Raw genomic sequence first — 19,443 nt, 5'->3', positions numbered from 1 at the left:
GGAAGTCCTTCATACGTGACAGTTATAGAGTGGATGGGAGGGAACAAGGCACTTTCTCTTTTCTTGGTGGTACCTCAATAATGAGGGAATATAAGAATAAGTGTGAAAAAATATATATATATCTTGCACTACAACGTTAACATACCTGAGGCAAGCAAACCTCCTCTTGAATGTCTTCGAGGAGAAATTACCAAATATCTTTTCATTGCCACTCTCAGGACCCTTAAGGAGATAGCCTTTCTTAAGTATATTCTCTCCATTAGTCAGTATGGCCTGAAAAGTACATGAAACCAGTGAATAATCGTACATCAACATTGTAGTAGATACAATATTCCTCACATTATAAGATATAACCGACAGAATATTTGCCCCCTACCCCTGCCACTTTGCAATTCTACTCTTGTATTGCCATAGACCTATTGGTTACACCTAATTCAAAATTCTCTTTTCTGCTGGTTTAACTATCATATTTATCTAAAGGTATCTTAGAGCAATACAAAGGAATTCAAACAGCAACAGAAAATTGGGTCTATAGAAGGCTGTTTGTGAAAGTACAGGTTGGACGTCTCTAATCCAGTGCTCTGTGGTCTGGCATGTTTTGAATCTGTGGCCATTAGTTTGTGTATCTGCCACCAGGGGGGTGTGTTAGCAGAGCTAAGGTGCTAAAGTCTGTTTACACTGCAGCCGAGCTAATCAAGAGTCCTGTTAATTTCTTATGTTCATTTTTTTGCTGAAAATGAAAGCCAGAAAGTTTAAAGCTTCAGAAAACTTTGAAAGGTGCCAGGAGTACACAATTAGACAATAGACAGTGCACTTGTGGAGGTGTTTAAGCTCCAACATAATGTAGGTGTAAGCATTTCAGGGGAGATGCTTATTGAGCAAGCCAAAGTTTTTCATAGAGAACTATAAACTAGACTATGACTGTGAATACTCACAAGGATGGTTATATAAACTTAAGTAGAGACATGGAATTTCAGCACAGTGTGTGTGGAGAAAAGAGCGGTGCTGACACAGAAGCTTGTAGTGTAAAGTCGTATCAAAAGAATAAAAACTCCAATTCTCTACTAAACAATTAATGGCAATACACACAGGGCGAGAGACAGTGTATGAGCTGGCTGTCTGGCTTGGACTAACACAACACAGGCTGACTGCCTTGATGATAACAATAAAACAACAATAGTAACAAGAGTCAACCATAGCCAACTACCAAACTAGGGTCGTTCAATACATTAACTACTCGTCACAAAGCTGCAACAAAGTTTGTGAACGAATTTGCACAGTCAGTGGCAGTGGAAAGCTTAACCACAAAACAAATGTATAATGCTAATGAATCTGCCTTGCATTGGCAATGTATGCTACGAGAAACCCTCGCCCAAGATATTGAGGAGTACCCATCTGGGGGTACTTCTGATGTAAATTGATGTAACAATGAAAAACCTTGTTCAAGATCCAATGGTTTTATTATTTCCTATTTCAAGCTTTGGTCTACCTTTGATAACAGCAATATGCATGAGGAATGAGCTGGCAAGACTAAGGGTTGGGAATATGTTTAAACAGCGGGTTCCCTTAGGGGTCAATTTCTGTTTTCCAGCATTTTCAGAGGTCTGGCAATGGTCAGGTCCCACGGTCCCCGGATTAAATAGATTAAACCTGGAGATGATATCACAAACCCACAGAATAGTATGGTAAAGGTAAGCAGGCATATAATCAATTCAAAGAGAGTAACTCGCAAATTGTAATTTTTTGGTATGCAAGTGCAAACAGTGAAAGATGTGGACTTGAAGCAAAATGTTTATCAAGTCTATTCATAAATGTATCTATCTCGGAAAGCAAAAATGGGTATGTTTGAAGGAACAGTGGTTCCAACAATGTTGTATGGTTGCGAGGCGTGGGCTATGGATAGAGTTGTGCGCAGGAGGGTGGATGTGCTGGAAATGAGATGTTTGAGGACAATGTGTGGTGTGAGGTGGTTTGATCGAGTAAGTAATGTAAGGGTAAGAGAGATGTGTGGAAATAAAAAGAGCGTGGTTGAGAGAGCAGAAGAGGGTGTTTTGAAATGGTTTGGGCACATGGAGAGAATGAGTGAGGAAAGATTGACCAAGAGGATATATGTGTCGGAGGTGGAGGGAACAAGGAGAAGTAGGAGACCAAATTGGAGGTGGAAAGATGGAGTGAAAATGATTTCGAGTGATCAGGGCCTGAACATGCAGGAGGGTGAAAGGCGGGCAAGGAATAGAGTGAATTGGATCGATGTGGTATACTGGGGTTGACGTGCTGTCAGTGGATTGAATCAGGGCATGTGAAGCGTCTGGGGTAAACCATGGAAAGCTGTGTGGGGCCTGGATGTGGAAAGGGAGCTGTGGTTTCGGGCATTATTGCATGACAGCTAGAGACTGAGTGTGAACGAATGAGGCCTTTGTTGTCTTTTCCTAGCGCTATCCTGCACACATGAGGGGGGAGGGGGATGGTATTCCATGTGTGGCGGGGTGGCGATGGGAATGAATAAAGGCAGTGTGAATTGTGTGCATGGGTATATATGTATGTGTCTGTGTGTGTATATATATGTGTACATTGAGATGTATAGGTATGTATATTTGCGTGTGTGGACGTGTGTGTATATACATGTGTATGGGGGTGGGTTGGGCCATTTCTTTCGTCTGTTTCCTTGCGCTACCTCGCAAACGCGGGAGACAGCGACAAAGCAAAATAAAAATAAATAAATATCTATTTATCAAGTCTATTCTTAAATGTATCCCCAGGGATATCCTATCCCTGAACAAAACAAAGCTCAAGGGTAAAGGGGAAGAGTGGTTTGGGAATGTCTTGGGAATAAAGTCAGGGGTTGGTGAGAGGACAAGAGCAAAGGAAGGATTGGCACTACTCATGAAACAGGAGTGGTGGGAGTATGTGATAGAGTGTAAGAAAGTAAATTCTAGATTAATATGGGTAAAACTGAAAGTGGATGGAGAGAGATCGGTGATTATTAGTGCATATGCACCTGGTCATGAGAAGAAAGATCATGAGAGGCAAGTGTTTTGGGAGCAGCTGAGTGAGTGTGTTAGCAGCTTTGATGCACCAGACCAGGTTATAGTGATGGATGATTTGAATGCAAAGGTGAGTAATGTGGCAGTTGAGGGAATAATTGGTGTACATGGGGTGTTCAGTGTTGTAAATGGAAATAGTGAAGAGCTTGTAGATTTGTGTGCTGAAAAAGGACTGGTGATTGGGAATGCCTAGTTTAAAAAGAAGAGAGATATACATAAGTATAGGTATGTATGTAGGAGAGATGGCCAGAGAGCGTCATTGGATTACGTGTTAATTGACAGGCGACTGAAAGAGAGACTTTTGGATGTTAATGTGCTGAGAGGGGCAAATGGAGGGATGTCTGATCATTATCTTGTGGAGGCAAAAGTGAAGATATGTAGAGTTTTCAGAAAAGAAGAGAGAATGTTGGAGAGATTGGTGAGAGTAAGTGAGCTTGGAAAGGAGACATGCGTGAGGAAGTACCAGGAGAGATTGAGTGCAGAATGGAAAAAGGTGAGAGCAAATGACATAATGGGAGTGGGGAGGAATGGGATGTATTTAGGGAAGCAGTGATGGCTTGCGCAAAAGATGCTTGTGGCATGAGAAAGGTGGGAGGGGGCAGATTAGAAAGGGTAGTGATGTTGGGATGAAGAAGTAAGATTTTAGTAAAAGAGAAGAGAGAGGCATTTGGACAAGGAACTAGTGCAAATGACTGGGAGACATATAAAAGAAAGAGACAAGAGGTCAAGAGAAATGTGCAAGAGGTGAAAAAGAGGGCAAATGAGAGTTGGGGTGAGAGTATCTTAAAATTTTAGGGAGGATAAAAAGATGTTTTGGAAGGCGGTAAATAAAGTGTTTTGGACAAGAGTACAAATGGGAACATCGGTGAAGGGGGCTAATGGGGAGGTAAAAACAAGTAGTGGTAAAGTGAGGAGGAGATGGAGTGAGTATGTTGAAGGTTTGTTGAATGTGTTTGATGATAAAGTGGCAGATGTAGGATGTTTCGGTCTAGGTGGTGTGCGAAGTGAGAGGGTCAGGGAGAATGGTTTGGTAAACAGAGATGTAATGAAAGCTTTGTGGAAGATGAAAGCCGGCAAGGTGGCAGGTTTGGATGGTACTGCAAAGGAATTTATTAAAAAAGAGGGTGACTGTGCTGTTGACTGGTTGGTGAGAATATTCAATGTATGTATAGTTCATGGTGAAGTGCCTGAGGATAGGCAGAATGCATGCATAGTGCCACTGTATAATGGCAAAGGGGATAAAGGTGAGTGTTCAGATTACAGAGAAAAAAGTTTGTTGAGTATTGTTGGAAAATTACATGGGAGGGTATTGATTGAGAGGGTCAAGGCATGTACAGAGCATTAGATTGGGGAAGAGCACTGTGGTTTCAGAAGTGGTAGAGGATGTGTAGATCAGGTGTATGCTTTGAAGAATGTATGTGAGAAATACTTAGAAAAACAGATGGATTTGTATGTAGCATTTATGGATCTGGAGAACGCATATGATAGAGTTGATAGAGATGCTCTGTGGAAGGTATTAACAATATATGGTGTGAGAGGGAAGTTGCTAAAAACAGTGTAAAGTTTTTACCTAGGATGTAAGGCATGTGCACAAGTAGGAAGAGAGGAAAAGGATTGGTGCCCAGTGAATGCTGGTTTATGGCAGGGGTGCATGATGTCTCCATGGTTGTTTAATTTGTTTATGGATGGGGTTGTTAGGGAGGTGAATGCAAGAGTTTTGGAGAGAGGGCTAAGTATACAGTCTGTTGTTGATGAGAGGGCTTAGGAACTGAGTCAGTTGTTGTTCACTGATGATACAGCGCTGGTGGCTGATTCGGGTGAGAAACTGCAGAAGCTGGTGACTGAGTTTGGTAAATTGTGTAAACGAAGAATGCTGAGAGTAAATGTGAATAAGAGCAAGATTATCAGGTGCAGTAGGGTTGAGGGACAAGTCAATTGGGAGGTAAGTTTGAATGGAGAAAAACTGGAGGAAGTGAAGTGTTTTAGATATCTGGGAGTGGATATAGCAGTGGATGGAACCATGGAAGTGGAAGTGAGTCACATGGTGGGGGAGGGGGCGAAGGTTCTGGGAGCATTGAAGAATATGTGGAAGGTGAAAACGTTATCATGGAGAGCAAAAATGGGTATGTTTGAAGGAATAGTGGTTCCGACAATGTTATATGGTTGCAAGGCATAGACTATAGATAGGGTTATGCGGAGGAGGGTGGATGTGTTGGAAATGAGATGTCTGAGGACAATATGTGGTGTGAGGTGGTTTGATTAAGTAAGTAATGAAAGGGTAAGAGAGATGTGTGTTGATAAAAAGAGTGTGGTTGAGAGAGCAGAAGAGGGTGTATTGAAATGGTTTGGTCACATGGAGAGAATGAGTGAGGAAAGATTGACAAAAAGGATATATGTGTCAGAGGTGGAGGGAACGAGAAGTGGGTGACCAAATTGGAGGTGAAAGGATGGAGTGAAAAAGATTTTGAGCAATCAGGGCCTGAACATACAGGAGGATGAAAGGTGTGCAAGGAATAGAGTGAATTGGAAGGATGTGGTATACCGGGGTCGACATGCTGTCAATGGATTGAACCCGGGCATGTGAAGCATCTGGGGTAAACCATGGAAAGTTTTGTGGGGCCTGGATGTGGGAAAGGAGCTGTGGTTTCAGTGCATTACACATGACAGCTAGAGACTGAATGTAAACGAATGTGGCCTGTGTTGTCTTTTCCTTGTGCTACCTCGCACGCGCACAAGGGGAGGGGGTGCCATTTCATGTGTGAAGGGGTGGCGACGGGAATGGATGAAGGCAGCAAGTATGAATATGTTCATGTGAATATATTTATATGTCTGTGTATGTATATGTAGAAATGTTTAGGACGTATATGTGCGTGTGTGGGCGTTTATGTATATACATGTGTATGTGGGTGGGTTGGGCCATTCTCCCGCTAATGCGGGAGACAGCGTCAAAGTATAATAAATGAAAAAATAAAATAAATCTACATTACTGTTTTCAACCGTTCTACTTGGCAAATCATTCCATATGTTAATCCTGTTCAAGAAAGAGTACTTTGCCTCATTCATGGTAAACTGTTTGCCCACAAGTTTTGTATCCATTATCATGCAAGCATTTTACCCTCCTGCATGTTCAGGCCCTGATCACTCAACATCTTTTTTACTCCATCCTTCCATCTCCAATTTGGTTTCCCCATTTTCCTTGCTCCCTCCACTTTTGACATGTATCCTTTTTGTTAACCTTTCCTCACCCATTCTCTCCATACGTCAGAACCAATTCAGCAAACCACCTTTTGCTCCCTCAACCATACTCTTTCTATTAACAGTCTTAAATTTTTTTTTTTTTTTTTTGCTTTGTCGCTGTCTCCCGCGTTTGCGAGGTAGCGCAAGGAAACAGACGAAAGAAATGGCCCAACCCACCCCCATACACATGTATATACATACGTCCACACACGCAAATATACATACCTACACAGCTTTCCATGGTTTACCCCAGACGCTTCACATGCCCTGATTCAATCCACTGACAGCACGTCAACCCCGGTATACCACATCGATCCAATTCACTCTATTCCTTGCCCTCCTTTCACCCTCCTGCATGTTCAGGCCCCGATCACACAAAATCTTTTTCACTCCATCTTTCCACCTCCAATTTGGTCTCCCACTTCTCGTTCCCTCCACCTCCGACACATATATCCTCTTGGTCAATCTTTCCTCACTCATTCTCTCCATGTGCCCAAACCATTTCAAAACACCCTCTTCTGCTCTCTCAACCACGCTCTTTTTATTTCCACACCTCTCTCTTACCCTTACGTTACTTACTCGATCAAACCACCTCACACCACACATTGTCCTCAAACATCTCATTTCCAGCACATCCATCCTCCTGCGCACAACTCTATCCATAGCCCACGCCTCGCAACCATACAACATTGTTGGAACCACTATTCCTTCAAACATACCCGTTTTTGCTTTCCGAGATAATGTTCTCGACTTCCACACATTCGTCAAGGCTCCCAGGATTTTCGCCTCCTCCCCCATCCTATGATCCACTTCCGCTTCCATGGTTCCATCCGCTGCCAGATCCACACCCAGATATCTAAAACACTTTACTTCCTCCAGTTTTTCTCCATTCAAACTTACCTCCCAATTGACTTGACCCTCAACCCTACTGTACCTAATAACCTTGCTCTTAACTTTCTTCTTTCACACACTTTACCAAACCCAGTCACCAGCTTCTGCAGTTTCTCACATGAATCAGCCACCAGCGCTGTATCATCAGCGAACAACAACTGACTCACTTCCCAAGCTCTCTCATCCCCAACAGATTTCATACTTGCCCCTCTTTCCAAAACTCTTGCATTTACCTCCCTAACAACCCAATCCATAAACAAGTTAAACAACCATGGAGACATCACACACCCCTGCCACAAACCTACATTCACTGAGAACCAATCACTTTCCTCTCTTCCTACATGTACATACAATTACAGGGGGTAATTATGGGAACAAATTATGAAATTCATATCATTAGGCCATGAACAATTGCACACCAGTGCAGATTATTGATTAAATAATTCTTTATAGCAGCCTAAATGATATAGTGAAAATCAAACATATGTCAGATACATCATGCTACTACCTACTTACTGTCTTCTCATAGAATTTGAGGTTGTATTTTGCTGTAACTCAGCTCTTTTAATTTTGATACCATATTTTTGCTCTCTTCTAAACATTATCTATTAGTTATTTTGTACTTCTTTAAGTGTAGTGACCAAACTTGAAAAGCATATTCCATTCTTGACCATATGCAGGATGCGAACAACTTGCTGAACATTTCCATATCCATTTACTTCAATGCTATTCTAATATTTACCAGAAGATGGTTTGACACCTTTACTATCTTCCTATAGTGGAACTCTGAAGACAGGTTTGGGATGATATCATTTTCTACGTTCCTCTCATATTCAGATCTTGGAGCTTATTTCCTTAAAGACAGCATTCATTGTGAAGTTTGTTTTCTTTATGTCATAGTGTCATTACTTTATATTAATTCAGGTTGAATTTCATCCACTATGTAACAGACTAGCATTTGCATCTGTCTTGATTCCCTTGTAGGTTGACACAATCCTCTTCGCTTTCCCTTCCCTCATGAACTTTGTGTCATTTGCAAATACCTCCAGGTAGAAGTCCATAACTTCAGGCAAATCATTTACATATATCAAGAAGAATGATGATCCTAAAACAGGACCTTGCTGAATTACACTGGCGACCACCCATTTTGAGAGGGCTCCAGCAATCCAGTTACAATCAATCCACCTAGTCTTTTCTTTTGACTAAAGTAAAGCTTACTCCTATATAAATAAAAACAGTTCAATACATGTGACCTCCTTTCCCTAAAATCATATTGGTTTTCACTTAGGCAATTTCTCCTCTGCAGGAAATCATCCATTTGCTTTCTGATTATCTTTTCCTTTATCTTACAGACCACACTTGTCAGCAAGGCTGGTCTGTCATAACACTTCTTCCCAGTCTTTCTTTTAGACTAGTATGATGCTTGCACTTTTACACTCTTTTGGCACTCTGACTTTCACCAGTGATATTTTGAACAGTATTTCACGTGGTTTACCTCGCATATCTGTACAAATCTTCACCTTTTTTCCTGCTAGTTGATCCAGCTTCTTAATCAGCCTTTCATGAAGTACAGTGGTGTCAAATTCTTTCTGGCAGTTCATATACAAACAATTCACATACCCTCCCCTTTTGTCTATGACAGACCTCACTCTAGTAGAAATATACAAAGTTTGTTACATTTGCACTATGATTACCTTTACCAGTACACTAGTCTCTAAATGACCAGACTGTTCTCTAGTTCAATGCATTTTTGTAGTCACCTTTCTTACAAATGGGTATGATGTTTGCCCTTCCCCACTCCCTTAGCACTTTTGCCTTTCACAAGTAACACCAAGAACAGTATTTCAAGAGTCTGTCTAGTGTATCTGCACATATCATCAGCACATTAAGTAAAATTCCATCAATACCATGAGCCTTGTGTGGGTAAAAACCCTTTAGTATATGTTAATGTCTTCTTGACATCTCAATGTTTTATAAAACTTTCTGTCCATTCAGTCTCACTAGTAATGAGGCTAGAATGTCTTTCACTGTCAAAAAACTTTTGAACTTATCATTCAATTCCTAGTGTATCCTTACATCACCCTCTACAACTACTTCCCTCTTATTCCCTCAGCCTGATTTGCTACTCTTTAACTCAGAGCTCACCCCTAAAGAATTTATCGAAAAGTTTTGGATTTTTTCCTGCCTTGTCCAGAACATTCTTTTTAAAGTATACTTGTTCCACTTTCCTTATCCTGTTAAAACTCATTCCTTGCTCATTAATAACTTGAATTTACTGTCTGGCTGCAGTGCCACCTATATCTTCAATAATGCGCATCTTGAACCTCTTACTTTTTGACATCTATGATAAAACCACTCTCCTTTCTATCTTATCCCTTATTTGTATCTGAGGCTAAAGGCACTCATGTTCCTACTCCAATGTAAATTTCACAGATTCTTTCACCACACTGCCGAGGTTCAGTCCATTTTCTACTTTATGTTAATAAAATTTTTTGAAGTTTGTGTAGTTTTAATGATTATATCTTCTAAGTCCTGTTTCATCTCTGCTTTTTTAACTTGCTCATTTGCTACATATTATACTTAAGCATTACAAAATCACTCTTTCAAAATGGTTGATTATGTATATTTTCAATATCCATACAAGTATGAATGAAGACAAGATCCAGTAATGATGGTGTATCAGACTCTCACTCTAATGTCTACATTAACATAGTGGTACAGTATAGGATTTTTCCTTTATATACTAATAATTTGTCTCCATGATTCCTTGTCACCAAAGAATCCAAATTCTGCTGGTCTATCTCTTTATGACTGAAACCCCCACCCCATTCCTGAGAAACACGTTTTAATGCTTCATGTACCATCCTGACTGTTCCTTCTGTTGTTGATATTGAATGTTTGATTTGTATCACTACAATTCTTTGGATTATATAATATCAACACCACTATGCCCTTCTTTTCTATGGTTACCCTTCCCATTATGTACTGTATGAATGTGCAACCTAGTTCAATTTCCTAAAACAAGGTTATCTCTCATTATGAGAACCAATCCTCCTTCTTTACCTCACTCTCCCTCCATGCTATCATGTACCCCTCAGGACAGAAAAGGTAAAAATCTCATATCTTAAGTAAGCTTTGTTTCCACAACTCCAGTACTAAGTGGTTTATCTTCCCTTACATGACCCTTATATTGCAGTTCTTTGCCATTTATTAGTAATCCTATGGTTGGTAAATCAGATACCTTAGAGCCTGAATGTATTCTCCCAAAGCTGACTTTCTATTAGGTTAAATGATTACACTGCACTTTCACTGCACTGTTTATAAGCCATTTGAAAAATAACAACAAAATTCATGACAAGGGGCTTCAAAAAAGTGTCATGCATAGGTGAATGATGGTCTTCATTTTATTTGCAAGCAGACTAAGCATAAATACACAGGGAACTTTTGGAGATGAATTTCTAGTACTGTACACAGAAATGATAAGGGAGAGCAACACACATGACCACCTTGGATTCAAAACAGAGCAAATATTGGACTGTGTCATGCATACAACAGAGCATGCTCTGCAATCACAAGCATCATTTTGCTAAAAAATTAGCGCCATAACACATGCTTTGGTATGGGAGTTGCTGAAGTATGACATGTGGACTCGAGATGAAGATGCTAGAAAGTACACCTATGAGTGAAGTGTCAGCATGGCTGCCACATTATGAAGATTCAGAGATTAAAGACCAGTTATTGTTTATAAGTAGAGTTTAGAAGTAGAGACAGAGAGACTACAGCTTCAACAAGCGTATGATACAATTCAGGAGTTAGAGGAGATAGCATCAAGGCCCACTGAAGTCATATTTCTTGGAAGGAATAATTCAGGAGAACAGAAACAAAGGACTAGATGTGAGGTGAAAGAGCTGTCTGCACAACACCATAAATTATGCAAATCTGAGCAAAACATAAAACAATGTAAAGACAGATTTTCAACATTTGTAAAGTGCTGGAAATCTATTTCCTCATTTGTATAACATTTTCACTCAATATCTTACCATAACTAGTTATGAAGACTCAATTGCTGTGGCCAACCCCCTTGAGGGAGTTCCAGAAAGGGAACAGGCATCAGAGATATAGATAAATAGATAGACAGAACATCTTACAATGAACATGAGTAACCCTAATCAATGGATATTCATACCAGACATGTTGGTGATCAGTTCTGAGGTGAGGAAACTTTATGATATTTTCTTGAAAAATATGAATAAGAGAGCTAACTTTCATCCAGCTGGCTTGAGTTTATGAAATGCAAAAGCTATGGTCATGATTGGCCATCTTTTGAATGCTTCATCTTGACAAAATAACAGTTTTCAGGAAGATATAGCATCAGGTTAAAACAGAGTAACAAAAATTAAAAAAAAAAGAAGATAGAATAATCTAAAGTGAGGGGTCCTGCTTCAAAGTATGAACACAAAGTAAACTTACCAGGTCTCCTTGCTCGATGTCAGTGTCCACTTCATAAACCTGTTCCTTCAGGTCATCCACACGTGGTAATCTGAGTAACATTAGACAATGAAAGTGATACAACTTAATTCAATAACCTGTCAATCCATTTAAACTAACAAAACTATTTCCCACACTTAAGTAACAATAATGGTAGTAAACTACAGGAAATCTTTTCTATATACACATATCAGAAGGTGACCACTGCAACATGTTATACAGAATTTCAGTGGATGATCATTTCAACAAATCATATCTATCTGTCTATCTTTCTATAATCTTTAAGTCCCTACCCATCCACATGGGTTGAATCAAATACATTCATTCATGGACTTTTTCTAAGAATAAAAATTATATAAACAAAATGTTAAATCACATAAATCATTATAAACTTTCATTTTACCACATCAAATAAAATCATACAGTGAAATCCATTCAGCTTGGCAACATTATACATTACAACACATAACCTTACAACTCCTAAACAGGAATCCCTGCAGATTCAAGATTGCATCATCAGAAGCAGGGGACTGATACTCCTTTGAAGGGGAAAGATTCTCAGTGAGATTGTACAGTACTCCTTTTCATCCAGTGATGAAACAGTCTTGCCAGAAGTGACTTTTCACTTAAGGTGTAACATCTTGCTGGCAGAGTCCAATAACACAGCACAATCATATAGAACAGAGTGAAATGGAACGATGTGGTATACCGTTGTCAACATACTGTCAATGGACTGAACCTGGGCATATGAAATGTTTGGGGTAAACCATGAAAGGTCTGTGGAGCTCAGAAGTGGATAGGGAGCTCTGGTTTCAGTGCATTACACGTGACAGCTAGAGAATAAGCGTGAACAAATGTGGCTTCTTTTGTTTGTTTTCCTGGCACTACCTCGCTGAAGTGGGGGTTAATGATGCTGTTTACTGTGGGGTGGGGTAGCACCAAGAATGGATGAAGGCAAAAAAGTATGAATATGTACATGTGCATATATGTATATGTCTGTATATGTGAGTATATGGGCCCAAACCACCCACATACACATGTATATACATACACGTCAACACACGCACATATACATACCTATACATCTCAACATATACATATATACACACACACAGACATATACATATATACACATGTACATAATTCATACTGTCTGCCTTTATTCATTCCCATCGCCACCCTGCCACACATGAAATAACAACCCCCTACCCCCTCATGTGTGCGAGGTAGCGCTAGGAAAAGACAACAAAGGCCACTTTCATTCACATTCAGTCTCTAGCTGTCATGTAATAATGCACCAAAACCACACCCCCCTTTCTACATCCAGGTCCCACAGAACTTTCCATGGTTTACCCCAGACGCTTCACATGCCCTGGTTCAATCCATTGACAGCATGTTGACCCTGGTACACCACATTGTTCCAATTCACTCTATTCCTTGCACACCTTTCACCCTCCTGCATGTTCAGGCCCGGATCACTCAAAATCTTTTTCATTCCATCTTTCCACCTCCAATTTGGTCTCCCACTTCTCCTAGTTCCCTTCACCTCTGACACATATATTCTCTTGGTCAATCTTTCCTCACTCATTCTCTCCATGTGACCAAACCATTTCAAAACACCCTCTTCTGCTCTCTCAACCTCACTCATTTTATTACCACACATCTCTCTTACCGTATTATTACTTATTCGATCAAACCACCTCACACCACATATTCCCCTCAAACATCTCATATCCAGCAAATCCACCCTCCTCCGCACAACTCTATACATAGCCCACGCCTCGCAACCATATAACATTGTTGGAACCACTATTCCTTCAAACATACCCATTTTTGCTTTCCGAGATAATGTTCTCAACTTCCACACATTCTTCAATGCTCCTAGAACTTTCGCCCCCTCTCCCACCCTAGGATTCACTTCCGCTTCCATGGTTCCATCCGCTGCCAGATCCACTCCCAGATATCTAAAACACTTCACTTCCTCCAGTTTTTCTCCATTCAGACTTACCTCCCAATTGACTTGTCCCTCAACCCTACTGTACCTAATAACCTTGCTCTTATTCACATTTACAATCAACTTTCTTCTTTCACACACTTTACCAAACTTAGACACCCGCTTCTGCAGTTTTTCACATGAATCAGCCACCAGCGCTTTATCATCAGTGAACAACAACTAACTCACTTCCCAAGCTCTCTCATCCACAACAGACTGCATACTTGCCCCTCTTTCCAAAACTCTTGAATTTAACTCCCTAACACCCCCATCCATAAACAAATTAAACAACCATGGAGACATCACACACCCCTGCCACAAACCTACATTCACTGAGAACCTATCACTTTCCTCTCTTCCTACACGTACACATGCCTTACATCCTCGATAAAAACTTTTCACAGCTTCTAACAACTTGCCTCCCACACCACATATTCTTAATACCTTCCACAGAGCATCTCTATCAACTGTATCATATGCCTTCTCCAGATCCATAAATGCTACATACAAATCCATTTGCTTTTCTAAGTATTTCTCACATACATTCTTCACAGCAAACATCTGACCCACACATCCTCTATCACTTCTGAAACCACACTGCTCTTCCCCAATCTGATGCTCTGTACATGCTTTCACCATCTCAATCAATACCCTCCCATATAATTTCCCAGGAATACTCAACAAACTTATACCTCTGTAATTTGAGCACTCACTTTTATCCCCTTTGCCTTTGTACAATGGCACTATGCACGCATTCCGCCAATCCTCAGGCACCTCACCATGAATCATATATACATTAAATAACCTTACCAACCAGTCAACAATACAGTCACACCCTTTCTAATAAATTTCACCACAATACCATCCAAGCCCGCTGCCTTGCCGGCTTTCATCTTCCGCAAAGCTTTTACTACCTCTTCTCTGTTTGCCAAATCATTCTCCCTAACCCTCTCACTTTGCACACCACCTCGACCAAAACACCCTATATCTGCCAATCTATCATCAAACACATTCAACAATCCTTCAAAATACTCACTCCATCTCCTTCTCACATCACCACTACTTGTTATCACCTCCCCATTAGCCCCCTTCGCTGATGTTCCCATTTGTTCCCTTGTCTTACACACTTTATTTACCCCCTTCCAAAACATCTTTTTATTCTCCCTAAAATCTAATGATACTTCCTCACCCCAACTCTAATTTGCCCTCTTTTTCACCTCTTGCACCTTTCTCTTGACCTCCTGCCTCTTTCTTTTATATATCTCCCACTCATTTGCATTATTTCCTTGCAAAAATCGTCCAAATGCCTCTCTCTTCTCTTTCACTAATAATCTTACTTCTTCATCCCACCACTCACTACCCTTTCTAATCTGCCCACCTCCCATGCTTCTCATGCCACAGGCATCTTTTGCACAAGCCATCACTGCTTCCCTAAATACATCCCATTCCTCCCCCACTCCCCTTACCTCGTTCGTTCTCACCTTTTTCCATTCTGTACTCAGTCTCTCCTGGTATTTCCTCACACAAGTCTCCTTTCCAAGCTCACTTACTCTCATCACTCTTTTCACCCCAACATTCACTCTTCTTTTCTGAAAAACCCTACAAATCTTCACCTTTGCCTCCACAAGATAATGATCAGACATCCCTCCAGTTGCCCCTCTCAGCACATTAACATCCAAAAGTCTCTCTCGCACACCTATCAATTAACACGTAATCTAATAACGCTCTCTGGCCATCTCTCCTGCTTACATATGTATACTTATGTATATCTCCCTTTTTTAAACCAAGTATTTTTTTTTTTTTTTTGCTTTGTCGCTGTCTCCCGCGTTTGCGAGGTAGCGCAAGGAAACAGACGAAAGAAATGGCCCAACCCACCCCCATACACATGTATATACATACGTCCACACACGCAAATATACATACCTACACAGCTTTCCATGGTTTACCCCAGACGCTTCACATGCCCTGGTTCAATCCATTGACAGCATGTTGACCCTGGTACACCACATTGTTCCAATTCACTCTATTCCTTGCACACCTTTCACCCTCCTGCATGTTCAGGCCCGGATCACTCAAAATCTTTTTCATTCCATCTTTCCACCTCCAATTTGGTCTCCCACTTCTCCTAGTTCCCTTCACCTCTGACACATATATTCTCTTGGTCAATCTTTCCTCACTCATTCTCTCCATGTGACCAAACCATTTCAAAACACCCTCTTCTGCTCTCTCAACCTCACTCATTTTATTACCACACATCTCTCTTACCGTATTATTACTTATTCGATCAAACCACCTCACACCACATATTCCCCTCAAACATCTCATATCCAGCAAATCCACCCTCCTCCGCACAACTCTATACATAGCCCACGCCTCGCAACCATATAACATTGTTGGAACCACTATTCCTTCAAACATACCCATTTTTGCTTTCCGAGATAATGTTCTCAACTTCCACACATTCTTCAATGCTCCTAGAACTTTCGCCCCCTCTCCCACCCTAGGATTCACTTCCGCTTCCATGGTTCCATCCGCTGCCAGATCCACTCCCAGATATCTAAAACACTTCACTTCCTCCAGTTTTTCTCCATTCAGACTTACCTCCCAATTGACTTGTCCCTCAACCCTACTGTACCTAATAACCTTGCTCTTATTCACATTTACAATCAACTTTCTTCTTTCACACACTTTACCAAACTTAGACACCCGCTTCTGCAGTTTTTCACATGAATCAGCCACCAGCGCTTTATCATCAGTGAACAACAACTAACTCACTTCCCAAGCTCTCTCATCCACAACAGACTGCATACTTGCCCCTCTTTCCAAAACTCTTGAATTTAACTCCCTAACACCCCCATCCATAAACAAATTAAACAACCATGGAGACATCACACACCCCTGCCACAAACCTACATTCACTGAGAACCTATCACTTTCCTCTCTTCCTACACGTACACATGCCTTACATCCTCGATAAAAACTTTTCACAGCTTCTAACAACTTGCCTCCCACACCACATATTCTTAATACCTTCCACAGAGCATCTCTATCAACTGTATCATATGCCTTCTCCAGATCCATAAATGCTACATACAAATCCATTTGCTTTTCTAAGTATTTCTCACATACATTCTTCACAGCAAACATCTGACCCACACATCCTCTATCACTTCTGAAACCACACTGCTCTTCCCCAATCTGATGCTCTGTACATGCTTTCACCATCTCAATCAATACCCTCCCATATAATTTCCCAGGAATACTCAACAAACTTATACCTCTGTAATTTGAGCACTCACTTTTATCCCCTTTGCCTTTGTACAATGGCACTATGCACGCATTCCGCCAATCCTCAGGCACCTCACCATGAATCATATATACATTAAATAACCTTACCAACCAGTCAACAATACAGTCACACCCTTTCTAATAAATTTCACCACAATACCATCCAAGCCCGCTGCCTTGCCGGCTTTCATCTTCCGCAAAGCTTTTACTACCTCTTCTCTGTTTGCCAAATCATTCTCCCTAACCCTCTCACTTTGCACACCACCTCGACCAAAACACCCTATATCTGCCAATCTATCATCAAACACATTCAACAATCCTTCAAAATACTCACTCCATCTCCTTCTCACATCACCACTACTTGTTATCACCTCCCCATTAGCCCCCTTCGCTGATGTTCCCATTTGTTCCCTTGTCTTACACACTTTATTTACCCCCTTCCAAAACATCTTTTTATTCTCCCTAAAATCTAATGATACTTCCTCACCCCAACTCTAATTTGCCCTCTTTTTCACCTCTTGCACCTTTCTCTTGACCTCCTGCCTCTTTCTTTTATATATCTCCCACTCATTTGCATTATTTCCTTGCAAAAATCGTCCAAATGCCTCTCTCTTCTCTTTCACTAATAATCTTACTTCTTCATCCCACCACTCACTACCCTTTCTAATCTGCCCACCTCCCATGCTTCTCATGCCACAGGCATCTTTTGCACAAGCCATCACTGCTTCCCTAAATACATCCCATTCCTCCCCCACTCCCCTTACCTCGTTCGTTCTCACCTTTTTCCATTCTGTACTCAGTCTCTCCTGGTATTTCCTCACACAAGTCTCCTTTCCAAGCTCACTTACTCTCATCACTCTTTTCACCCCAACATTCACTCTTCTTTTCTGAAAAACCCTACAAATCTTCACCTTTGCCTCCACAAGATAATGATCAGACATCCCTCCAGTTGCCCCTCTCAGCACATTAACATCCAAAAGTCTCTCTCGCACACCTATCAATTAACACGTAATCTAATAACGCTCTCTGGCCATCTCTCCTGCTTACATATGTATACTTATGTATATCTCCCTTTTTTAAACCAAGTATTTTTTTTTTTTTTTTTGCTTTGTCGCTGTCTCCCGCGTTTGCGAGGTAGCGCAAGGAAACAGACGAAAGAAATGGCCCAACCCACCCCCATACACATGTATATACATACGTCCACACACGCAAATATACATACCTACACAGCTTTCCATGGTTTACCCCAGACGCTTCACATGCCTTGATTCAATCCACTGACAGCACGTCAACCCCGGTATACCACATCGCTCCAATTCACTCTATTCCTTGCCCTCCTTTCACCCTCCTGCATGTTCAGGCCCCGATCACACAAAATCTTTTTCACTCCATCTTTCCACCTCCAATTTGGTCTCCCTCTTCTCCTCGTTCCCTCCACCTCCGACACATATATTCTCTTGGTCAATCTTTCCTCACTCATTCTCTCCATGTGCCCAAACCATTTCAAAACACCCTCTTCTGCCCTCTCAACCACGCTCTTTTTATTTCCACACATCTCTCTTACCCTTACGTTACTCACTCGATCAAACCACCTCACACCACACATTGTCCTCAAACATCTCATTTCCAGCACATCCATCCTCCTGCGCACAACTCTATCCATAGCCCAAGCCTCGCAACCATACAACATTGTTGGAACCACTATTCCTTCAAACATACCCATTTTTGCTTTCCGAGATAATGTTCTCGACTTCCACACATTCTTCAAGGCTCCCAGAATTTTCGCCCCCTCCCCCACCCTATGATCCAATTCCGCTTCCATGGTTCCATCCGCTGCCAGATCCACTCCCAGATATCTAAAACACTTCACTTCCTCCAGTTTTTCTCCATTCAAACTCACCTCCCAATTGACTTGACCCTCAACCCTACTGTACCTAATAACCTTGCTCTTATTCACATTTACTCTTAACTTTCTTCTTTCACACACTTTACCAAACTCAGTCACCAGCTTCTGCAGTTTCTCACATGAATCAGCCACCAGCGCTGTATTATCAGCGAACAACAACTGACTCACTTCCCAAGCTCTCTCATCCCCAACAGACTTCATACTTGCCCCTCTTTCCAAAACTCTTGCATTCACCTTCCTAACAACCCCATCCATAAACAAGTTAAACAACCATGGAGACATCACACACCCCTGCCGCAAACCTACATTCACTGAGAACCAATCACTTTCCTCTCTTCCTACACGTACACATGCCTTACATCCTCGATAAAAACTTTTCACTGCTTCTAACAACTTGCCTCCCACACCATATATTCTTAATACCTTCCACAGAGTATCTCTATCAACTCTATCATATGCCTTCTCCAGATCCATAAATGCTACATACAAATCCATTTGCTTTTCTAAGTATTTCTCACATACATTCTTCAAAGCAAACACCTGATCCACACATCCTCTACCACTTCTGAAACCACACTGCTCTTCCCCAATCTGAT

At 41.1% G+C, this 19,443-nt stretch overlaps 1 protein-coding gene across 1 annotated transcript in view; it reads right to left on the bottom strand.

The window, feature by feature from the left end:
• Ziz (dedicator of cytokinesis protein Ziz) overlaps positions 1-19,443 on the bottom strand; it is a 526,511-nt gene that overhangs the window by 462,686 nt on the left and 44,382 nt on the right. The window contains exons 5-6 of the mRNA XM_071669140.1: positions 11,643-11,712; positions 146-273 (exon numbers count right to left, since the gene is read on the bottom strand). Of these exons, the coding sequence (XP_071525241.1) occupies positions 146-273; positions 11,643-11,712 (198 nt within the window). The remainder of the gene's footprint in view (positions 1-145; positions 274-11,642; positions 11,713-19,443) is intronic.

Source organism: Panulirus ornatus, chromosome 13 (assembly GCF_036320965.1).
Source record: "Panulirus ornatus isolate Po-2019 chromosome 13, ASM3632096v1, whole genome shotgun sequence".
NCBI lineage: Eukaryota > Metazoa > Arthropoda > Malacostraca > Decapoda > Palinuridae > Panulirus > Panulirus ornatus.
This window is presented reverse-complemented; position numbering and strand designations above follow the sequence as displayed.